Here is a 10760-nt window from a genome sequence, read left to right as displayed (position 1 = left end):
TCTAGTTCCATGGTGCTCCACAGCCTCTCTGACCTCCTCCGGTACCAGACACACACATGGTGCACATTAATACATCCAGGCAAAGACTCATACACATAAATAAATCTAAAACAAACAAACAAATTCTTTTTTTTTTTTTTTTTTTTTTTTTTTTTTTTTTTTTTTGAGGCAGGGTTTCTCTGTGTAGCCCTGGCTGTCCTGGAACTCGCTTTGTAGACCAGGCTGGCCTCGAACTGAGAAATCCGCCTGCCTCTGCCTCCCGAGTGCTGGGATTAAAGGCGTGCGCCACCACGCCCGGCAACAAACAAATTCTTAACAGTCCATACATTAGTTTTTGTAGTTACATTGTATTGGCGTAACAATTGCCATAAATACGGACAGATACAATCTCTCTCATGGATTTAGCTTAGCCACTGAGATGCAGAGTCCACCGGCACTCTGGGAAGTATGCCTCTTTCCTGAGCTTACAGAATCTTTGTAGGGAGAATTTTGAAGTTTTGGTTTTTTGTTTTTGTTTGTTTTTTAAAAACAAACAAACATATGTTTTTGCTTTAATCCCAGGTGCGGGGATATGGGGCTGCTTCAGACCTTCCGACTATGACAGCGGTTGCTGACTCTGATTTGCCTCTTGCCCTAGCAGAGGCGTGGTTTTGCTAGCTGCAGATAATTTCTGTGATTGTATGATATTTGAAATTCTGAGAACTTTTCAGATGATATATAAATGCTAAAGGCCCAAGGGTGGAGATGGGGTGGCATAGTTGTGCTCACAGAGAAAATAAGATTGGGGGTCTTTATCTCTTTTTCTCTCCTCTATCATTGTTTTTCTCCTATCTAGTGGTAGAGGATGAAACTGGGAGAATAAAGCATGGGAAAAGAATCCACAAAGTAGCTCAGACCAGCGACATATCTTCTCATAGGGTTTCCCAGAAAACAGCCTAGTTGATTGAATACAGTTAGTTGTTCTGGAGAGTTTGGGGGTAGGGTTTTCTTCATGCTGCTGTGAGATGGCAGCTGTCAGTCAGGCTTTCAAACCGGAAAGTGCAGTTCAGAGAACAGTATTGTAAATGCTGTCATTCACTACAGAGCCGGGGAGATGGTGGTACAAACAGGAGAACTCACAAAAAACGCTTAAACACCATGTATAATTCCAGGAGCGGAAGGCCCGCATCCCCCTAGCCAGCTGCTTAGAGACACTAACCATATGGGCCAGCTCTTTGTTTCTGAGAGACCCTAACTCCTTGAATGAGGTGGAAGAGGTATGGAAGATGATTCCCACCATCAACCTAGGACTTCCACATGCACACATAGATGCACGCCCACACATGCAAATATGCGCACACACACACACACACACACACACACACGGAAATGAGAAGGCAAAACACGCTGTATACTACCTCTGGCCGTCCACGTTTCCACTCTCTCAATACTTGTTACCGAACTTGATGCTTGTTCTAATCTATTAGATGGCTCTGTGTCATCCTGACTCCCAAAGGTGAGCATAGTTTTGCATTCATTGGCTATATTTTATGAATTGCTTGTGCTTACCTTTCCCCCCCCTTCCTTTATCTTGTTTGTAGCCACTTTCTATACATTTTTGTTAAAGTGTGGCACAGAAATGGCAAAATTACAGTTGTAAACTCGTGTAGCCCTGGCTGTCCTGTGGAACTCATTCTGTAGACCAGGCTAGCCTCAAACTCGGAGACCCGAGTGGCTCTGCCACCATGTGCTGGGACTAATCCCCTGCACCACCACTGCACGGCCTTAGCTTTGCTACTTATGTTTATGACCCTGGACAAGTTAATTAAATGTATCTGATTGGGGAAAGCTGAGTGATAGTAAACACCTCTCTCTACCCCTGCTAGACCTCATGGAAGACCTGTAGAGGTACAGACTTCAAAGCCGGAAAACGCCGCCCTTGCTCTTGCCCCGCCCCTTCCGCCCCTGAGCGCGTGCGCAGTTCCTCGCCGCCGAGCTCTTCAAGGGGTCTCTCCCTTTAGGTACCGGGCGGCTGCCGCGGGCCGTGTGCGGAGGGCTCCGCCCGGCTCGTCCACCATGCACTGGGGGCTGTGCCCTCGCGGGCCCAGGGCGGCGGCGGTCGCCGCGGCTGGGAGCTTCTGGGGGCCAGCCCGTTTCCCCAGCCGCCTGGGGTGTCTGGGGATGACGAGGAGGCTCGTGGTACGATCCGTGGCCGGGGCGGACAGCCCCCAGAGCAGCTCGAAAGGCGGCAGATACCGTGACACGGTGCTGCTGCCGCAGACCAGTTTCCCGATGAAGCTGCTGGGCCGCCAGCAGTCCGACATGGAGCTGGAGATCCAGCAGGTACCGGCCGCGGCCACCCGAGCAGGGCGGGGCGGGCCAGCTCTGCGGGAACCCTGCAGGCCGCGCGGCTTCCCCGGCGAGCGCCCAGCGGGCCGGGTTCCAAAGTGAAGCCCGGAGCCGCACCGAGCACCTTCGGACTTCCGCTCCCAGCGAGTCGGCTTTGCACACTTTTCCCTTTGTCACTTGTCAGAAAGTAGCCAGCGTGAGCATGTGTAATGAAACTTCAGGAGTGGGCTGGAGAGGTAGCTCGGCGCCTAAGAGCGCTTGCCGCCCTTGCGGAGGATCCGCGGTCCGTTTCCAGCACACAAGTCTGGCAGTTCACAACCACCTGTAACTCCAACTCCAGGAGATCCGATGCCTGACCTCTGTCTGCAGGCACCCGCGCTCGCATGCACCACACACGAATAATCAAAGAGAAAAGCTAAACTTCAAACATTATAAAAGTATTACCAAAGAAGGGAGGTTGAACCCCGCCTTAGTCACATGTTTAGGTTTTTCACAGGAATCATGATTTCTTTGAAGGACAAAGTAGCGGCCCTTTTCTGGGTCCCCTGTGTCGTCCGTATCTGTCTCCTATGTCATTACTGAATTTGCTAACATCTGAGATTCACTCGTTAGTGTCTGCACACTAGAGTATTTAAGATATTCCTGATAATCAGGAATACTGCGTAAGTGAATAGCGTTATCCTGAATATTCTTTGGATTTAGGGAATTATTGAAGTCAAAGAATTGAAAGAATAAATTACCAGTGGGTGGTAGAGTGGACTGGGAATGGACAGGTCTTTCAGCAGGTCTGTATTGAGGTAGTGAATACTGAGAGACTTGCTAAGAATTTAGAGCCACCATGCCACATAAACGTTTACACTTTAATCTGAAGAATTGTTGGGGTTTTTGAAGACTACTGAAGGGCTGGAGAGATGGCTCAGTGGTTAAGAGCACTGACTGCTCTTCCAGAGGTCCTGAGTTAAAATCCCAGCAACCACATGGTGGCTCACAACCATCTGTAATGGGATCCAGTTCCTCCTGGTGTGTCTGAAGACAGCTACAGTGTACTTATATAAATAAAATAAAGAAAATCTTAAGAATAAATAAATAAATAAATAAAGACTACTGAAAGTGTTAAGAGAATTCTAGTTTATTCCAGAAAGTTTTCCAGGTTCTATTTCTGGGCTGAATGGATTGGAATGAGATAAATGATGTCCAGGTATTGATAAGGGTCTACAGCATGTATTTATGTGATATGTAAACATTGGCTTTTTTTTTTTTTTAAACAGAAATGTGGCTTTTCAGAGCTTTATTCCTGGCAAAGAGAAAGAAAAGTAAAGACGGAATTTTGCCTTCATGACGGGCCTCCTTATGCCAACGGTGACCCTCATGTTGGGCACGCCCTGAACAAGGTAATCAGAATTGAAGTGTAGAGCTTGGAAGTAAGTACTCTGCTAAAGAGTTTATATTGTCTGTGTATGGTAATTATGTAAACTTGTATTGGCCTGTGCAAATACAGGGATTATTAGTGAGTTTATGTATTTATTATGGTGTTTGGGAATCAAGCCCAGGGCCTTGTTTGTGCTAGGTAAGTATTCTTCTAGTGAACTGCATTCCAGATATACCTTGTGTGTGTGGTAAAGTCTGTGGATGGAACCCGGGATGCACCATGTGGAAAACTAGCTCTGCTCCTTCATCTCCTCTCTGCAGCTGCAGCTCTCACTAGACACATTAGTAACCATGCAGCTCTCACTAGACACATTAGTAACCATGCAGCTCTCACTAGACACATTAGTAACCATGCAGCTCTCACTAGACACATTAGTAACCATGCAGCTCTCACTAGACACATTAGTAACCATGCAGCTCTCACTAGACACCTTAGTAACCATGCAGCTCTCACTAGACACCTTAGTAACCATGCAGCTCTCACTAGACACATTAGTAACCATGCAGCTCTCACTAGACACCTTAGTAACCATGCAGCTCTCACTAGACACATTAGTAACCATGCAGCTCTCACTAGACACATTAGTAACCATGCAGCTCTCACTAGACACATTAGTAACCATGCAGCTCTCACTAGACACATTAGTAACCATGCAGCTCTCACTAGACACATTAGTAACCATGCAGCTCTCACTAGACACATTAGTAACCATGCAGCTCTCACTAGACACATTAGTAACCATGCAGCTCTTATTAGACACATTAGTAACCACGCACAGCTTTGATGCTGCATGGACACTAGCATTGCTGGAGTTTCCTGCCAGCCTTTTGTTACTCTCCACCTAAGTTCCATCTTATTTGATACTTGCTGTTTACGTGTCAAGCATCTGTCTGTATTCCAGGTAGTGAACAACAAAGTCATATTCCTCCCTTGCTCTCTACCTGGAAAGGTGAGCGGGTAAAACATGTAACACACTAGATAGTGATGATAGCTGTGGAGGAGTCAGGACGGGGAAGAAGAGACAGCAGGAGACTCGGTGTCAAGCCTTTCTAACAGAGGCTTAGTTTACTTTATGCGCATGGGTGCTTTGTGTGTGTGCGTGTGTGTGTACATTTGTGCACCACTGCCATGCTTAATGCCTGCAGAGGCCAGAAGAAATCTTGCAGATGCCCTGTAACTGGAGTTAAACACGGTTGTGAGCCTCCATAGGTGTCCAGCTTCTCTGGGAGAGCAGTCAATGCTGCTAACCACTGAGGCAGCTCTCCAGCCCCCGTAACAGTTTTATATATGTATACTTATGTGTTTGTATGTACACAACACACACACACACACACACACACACACACAGAGGCTTTCTTTTCCCCTCATCCTTATTGGAATTGAACAGAGGGGCTGTGTGCATGCTAGAAAAGTGCTCTACTGCTGAGCCACGTGCCGAGTCCTCTTTATTTTTTATTTTTTATTTTTTTATTTTTTTGTTTTAAAACAAGGTCTCAGTTGTCTAGGCTGGCCTTGATGCCACCGTAGTTCAGGCAGGCCTTGAAGTTGGGATCCTTCTACTTTAGCCTGTGTCTGTGTAGACGTGTGGTTGATTATAGTCTCGTTTTCTTGGGCCTGGCTGATAGTACATTTTTAAGTCTTTCTGCCTGCTCCTTTCTAAAGCGGTGTGAGCAGGGTGACTCAGGTATTGATGTGCCTGCTGCTGAGGCCTGTTGCTGACCGAGGGCCTTCTCAGTACAAAACAGGATGAGGATGAGGTTGCGCCCACCATGTGCAGTGTTGTTCTGCAGGGGTCTGCACTGCTCAGCAGGCCTGAGCAGCTCATGTTGCTTTATTTATGGTAGTTTTCCATAAGCATAATACTAATTTCTAAGTGACATATTTATTGTCTAGAATTTAGAAAGTGAGAAGTGTTTCTCTGAAAGGTAGAATGGAAGCTGGCTTGGTGGCACATGCCTTTAATCCCAGCACTCGAGAGGCAGCACTGGTGGCAGGATGATCTCTGAGTTTGAGGCCAGCATGGTCTATAAAGTGAGTTCCAGACAACCGAGGCTGTTACACAGAAAAAACAAACAACCAAAAAAAGTAGAGTGGGCTGAAACTTTCTCCAAACTTGACAAATAATGAACTTTGGGGCATAAAGGTTTTCATATATAATTCTCTTGTTTGATTTTTTTTCCCCCCTTGATAGCATTAATATTTTGAAATTCAAATATTTGTCATTTTTGTGTGAATGTTGCACCTTAACTAGTAGATTTAATGGGTTATTTTATGGAAATACTTTCAAGTCGAGCTTTGTGCTTTAAAATAGTGTTTCTAGAAAGAGTGAGAGTATAAGCTGTGTGTTTTCTGCTGGCGACTGCACTTCCCCTGCAGATTTTGAAAGACATTGCCAATCGATTCCATATGATGAGAGGTTCCAAGGTACACTTTGTGCCTGGCTGGGATTGCCATGGCTTGCCCATTGAAACAAAAGTGTTATCGGAGCTCGGTGTAGATGCCCAGAGTCTTTCAGCCATGGAGATCAGAGGGAAAGGTAAGCTCTTTCCGCTTTTCACTTTAAACCTTCCTGTCAAACCAGGCTCTGCCAGAGGGACTTGTGTTTTCAGTGAGACCTGTTGGATGATACTTGTTTATCCCAGGTTGGCCTCACAGTCCTCACATCCTCCTGCCTCAGCCTTCTCAGTGGCGGCATCACTGGCACGGCCCTCCATATAATCCCGGATTTTTACAAAGTGACTTTCATGAGACTTGGTATGTGGAGGTTGGTGGGACAGTGTTGGGAATGTCCCAGCTGGGCCAGTTTTGCATCTTATTGTCACTGAGTTGCTGTTTCTAACCTCGTCGGGTGGAGCTCACTGCCTAAAAGCAGGTATAGAACTAGAAGTCAGTTCCAAACTACACCTACCTCACATCTGGGTGTGGTGGCGCTTGCCTGAGAACTGAGCGTGAGGAGCCTGGGTTGTAGTCGAGACTCTGTCTCTAAGTGAAGCCCACAGGTCTCTGACAGTCCCCGCCTTGATCAGGTGCCTGCGCCATCAGCTACGTGAAGATGGTTCTCCTTCTGAAGCACACTCACACTCCCTTAGATTTGTATCTGAGGACCGGTGGGAGTTTGCTGTGCTGAGTATGATTCCCTGGCCATTTTTTTTTTTTTTTTTTTTTTTTTTTTGGTTTTTCGAGACAGGGTTTCTCTGTGTAGCCCTGGCTGTCCTGGCACTCACTTTGTAGACCAGGCTGGCCTCGAACTCAGAAATCCACCTGCCTCTGCCTCCCGAGTGCTGGGATTAAAGGCGTGCGCCACCACGCCCGGCTTTTCCTGGCCATTTCTTGATGAATAACTAATGAGGAGGACTAGTGAGATGGCTCAGCGGAGGGAGGGGGGCAGGAGTCATGCCTGAGCCCCTGAGATTGATCCCCGTGGTGAGGGAGAGAATCCAACCAGGAAGGAGGAAGTTGTCCTCTGACTTCCCTACATGCACTGCATGACATGCATATCACAGGCATGCACACACACAGGTGTGAGCACACACACACACTACATTACTACTACTATTAATATAAGGAATGATGTGGGATATTTTCCAGTGTATTTATTTATTTATTTTAAATATGAGATGCATAGTCTGGAAGATACTAAAGACAGTATTTGATTCAGGTTTTTGTTGTTTTTTGTTTTGTTTTATTTTTGTTTTTTAAGACAGGGTTTCTTTCTCTGTGTGGCCTTGGCTGTCCTAAAACTCACTTTGTAGAGTGAATTTGAAATCAGAAATCTGCCTGCCTCTCTCTTGAGTGTTGGGATTAAATGCATGTACCACCATTGCCCATCGAAATTTCAGTTAATTAAAAACAAACAAACAAACAAACAAAAACCCAAAACTTGTTCCGTGTTTCAAATGCTTTACAATAATGTCCCTGTTAAGAATTTTTCATGGGACTGGGAAGGTAGCTCAGTAGGAAGAGCAGCTGCCTGGCATGCCTGAGGACCTGGTTGGTGCCCAGCACTACCCGTTCTGAGAGTGATGGCTCTCTCCTGGGCTCCCACAGTCAGGATGGAAAATCCCTACAAAGTATGCTGGAGCCAGCGCCAGCCAGAGTCAGCAAGGACTTTCTGGTCTGATGGTGCATAGCACCTTCCCGTAGAGTCGCTCTGAGCAAATCATGCTTAATCTACAAAAGAGGTCAGCCTGGTGGCTCATACTCCTAATCCTGCTACTTGGTACTCTGAGACAGGAGGATTGTTTTGAGTTTGAGACCACTTTAGGCTATATAGTGAATTCAGGCCAGGCGGGGTTAAAGGGTGAGACCTTTCAAAAAAAGGAAAAAAGAGAAAAAAATTTGCCAGTCTCTCAGAGGCCTTCTCTCTCTCCTCCCTTACCTCTCTCCATACCCCTTCTAGCCAGATCATTTGCTCAGGCAGCCATTGAAAAGCAGAAATCGGCATTTGTCCGCTGGGGAGTGATGGCAGACTGGAATAACTGCTACTACACATTTGATCCAAAGTACGAAGCCAAGCAGCTGAGAGTATTCTACCAAATGTATGAGAAGGTAACGGGATAAGCTCCTTCCTCCTAGTGTATTAAAGTCCACGTCTCAGAAATCCCAGCCTCAGTACTGCCCTGGGCTGCTTCTGCTGTGATGAAAGTGGAGAAAGGCAGCCTGGGAAGAAAAGGGTTTCTGTGGCTTACATATCACCATCACAGTTTATCATTGAGGGAAGTCAAGGCAGAACTCAAGCAGGGCAGGGACTTCATGGCCGGAACTGAAGCAGAGGCCATGGAGGAGTGCTGCTTACTGCTTGGTTCCCTGGGGCTTGCTCAGCTTTTCTTCAAATACAACCCATGGCCTCCTGTAGTCTTGCCTGGGTCAGTCTGAAGGAGGCATGTTCCCAATTAAGATTCCCTCTTTTCAGATATGTATAGGTTTGTTTCACTTGACAAAAACCAACCAGCACAATATCCTATCTTTTGTTTTCAGGGCTTGGTTTATCGATCTTACAAACCAGTATATTGGTCTCCCTCATCAAGGTATGTGTTCTTTGTTGATTAAAAGGTTGAGCGCCTTTGTGACGATTCCCCATGTTTATGTACGATCTGTTACCCCTAGGACTGCGTTGGCCGAAGCAGAGCTTGAGTACAATCCTGAGCATGTCAGTCGGTCCATATACGTAAGGTTCCCCCTCCTGAGACCTCCTCCTAAGTTGGAATCTCTTACAGGTAGGTATAGCTGGACCTCAGTTTTGATGACGTTATGGAGTTACAATGCTTGCTAACATATTCACAACTTTATTTCCACAGATGCCTCATCCCCTGTCAGCGTTTTAGTTTGGACCACCCAGCCTTGGACAATTCCCGCCAACCAGGCAATTTGCTATATGCCAGAGGCAAAGTACGTAGCGTGTCATACCTTTTAATGTAATCTACAAATAGGATTCGTGTTAAATTTATTTCACTCTCATGACCCTGTTGAAATGCAGTGAATTGTCATTTAGTGGCCTTGCTGTGACTGTCACTGCACTCTAGAGAAGATGCCCTTTGGAGACCTTTAGCTGCTTGTGAAAGTGAAACACACGTGAAGCATTCGGTGCTCCGTAAACTAGTCTCTGACCATGCGACCCATCTTTCTAAAGATGTCACTTAACTGTGGCTTGTCTCTTTCCGTCATGGGTGACATGCTCTGAACGTCACCTTCAGGTATGCTGTGGTGAAATGTTCCGCTTCTGGGCACCTCTACATCCTGGCTGAAGATAAAATAACACCTGTCGCTTCTGCCTTGGAAACAACATTTGATGTTGTTGCAACATTTTCAGGTGAGGATTTATAGACATTGTCTGTCAGTTATTAAAATATTGGGCTGATTGGCATTTTGTAGTTTCTTGGATATTACCCATTGTAAATTGAAACAGATCCGACATCTGTGTTTCTAGGGGGAGAAATAAAAAAGGATGTTGTTTGTTTGTCTGTGACAGAGTCCTACCATACAGACCAGGCTGGCCTGGAACTCACTGTGTAGACCAGGCTGGCCTCAAACTAACTCACAAAGATCTGCCTGCCTCTGCTTCTCAAGTGCTGGAATTAAGGGTATGGGCTACCATGCCTGGTGTCAAAGATAATGCTTCTATCAGAAGTTACAAGTAATAATTTGATGACTAGTTTTATTTAACTATAGAATTATTTTAAAATTAATTGTGATTCTTAGAGATGATAATGTCTTTTGAATTGTTGAAAAGCAGCCTTATAGTAAGTATAATTTAAAAAATAGACTGAGCCTATAGCTAAAGAAGCAAGCCCTCTTCCACTCATCAGTTGAGGTATAAGACAGTTAGAAGAGCCAGGCAGTGGTGGTGCACGCCTTTAATCCCAGCACTTGGGAGGCAGAGGCAAGTGGATTTCTGAGTTCAAGGCCAGCCTGGTCTACAGAGTGAGCTCCAGGACAGCCGAGGCTACACAGAGAAACCCTGTCTCAAAAGAAAAAAAAAAAGACGGTTAGAAGAATAACCATGCAGCCCTGTAAGAACAAAGAGGAGTTATGTAAGAGGCAAGGGGGACCTGGGTTCCCATGGGCACTAGGGAAGGAGAGAGCCTGCTCTTTTTGGTTTTGGTTTTTGTTTGTTTTTTGAGGGCTTGAATGCACACCTCATACATGCTAAGTCATGAGTTTGCCTCCAGCTCCTTTTTATCTTGGTTTGGAGACAGGTCCTTGTAAAATTTTCTTGGACTCAGTCTGATTACGGATTTGCTGTAATAGACCACAACAGATAAAATGGTAATATTTTAAACTATTTGTAGTGAGGCATAATTATGCCTAACTGCTCCAAGATCGTCACAGTGCTGCCCTAACAGTGGTGCTCTCAGCTGGGTTGTACCTGCCTGCATTCTATAGATTACTGGGCATCATAACTCAGGGGAGCCAGTTCTGAGTCCAGCCAGTCTTGTGCTTGGTGTCTGTTCGTTCTGTTAGCGATCTAAGTAGCTCAGGGGCAGAGCACTTGCCTAACGTGCCA

General features: G+C 45.9%; 1 protein-coding gene across 1 annotated transcript in view; it reads left to right on the top strand.

The window, feature by feature from the left end:
• The first annotated feature begins 1950 nt into the window (after positions 1–1950).
• Positions 1951–10760, top strand: part of Iars2 (isoleucyl-tRNA synthetase 2, mitochondrial) — a 42896-nt gene continuing 34086 nt past the window's right edge. The window contains exons 1-8 of the mRNA XM_021171100.3: positions 1951–2322; positions 3597–3719; positions 6134–6293; positions 8157–8305; positions 8735–8784; positions 8864–8973; positions 9055–9145; positions 9451–9566. Of these exons, the coding sequence (XP_021026759.1) occupies positions 2056–2322; positions 3597–3719; positions 6134–6293; positions 8157–8305; positions 8735–8784; positions 8864–8973; positions 9055–9145; positions 9451–9566 (1066 nt within the window). The 5' untranslated portion in view covers positions 1951–2055. The remainder of the gene's footprint in view (positions 2323–3596; positions 3720–6133; positions 6294–8156; positions 8306–8734; positions 8785–8863; positions 8974–9054; positions 9146–9450; positions 9567–10760) is intronic.

This window comes from Mus caroli, unplaced genomic scaffold, assembly GCF_978045245.1.
Source record: "Mus caroli unplaced genomic scaffold, Mus_caroli_1 scaffold_1, whole genome shotgun sequence".
NCBI lineage: Eukaryota > Metazoa > Chordata > Mammalia > Rodentia > Muridae > Mus > Mus caroli.
The sequence above is the reverse complement of the archived record's forward strand: the minus strand, read 5'-3'. Positions and strand labels throughout refer to the sequence as shown.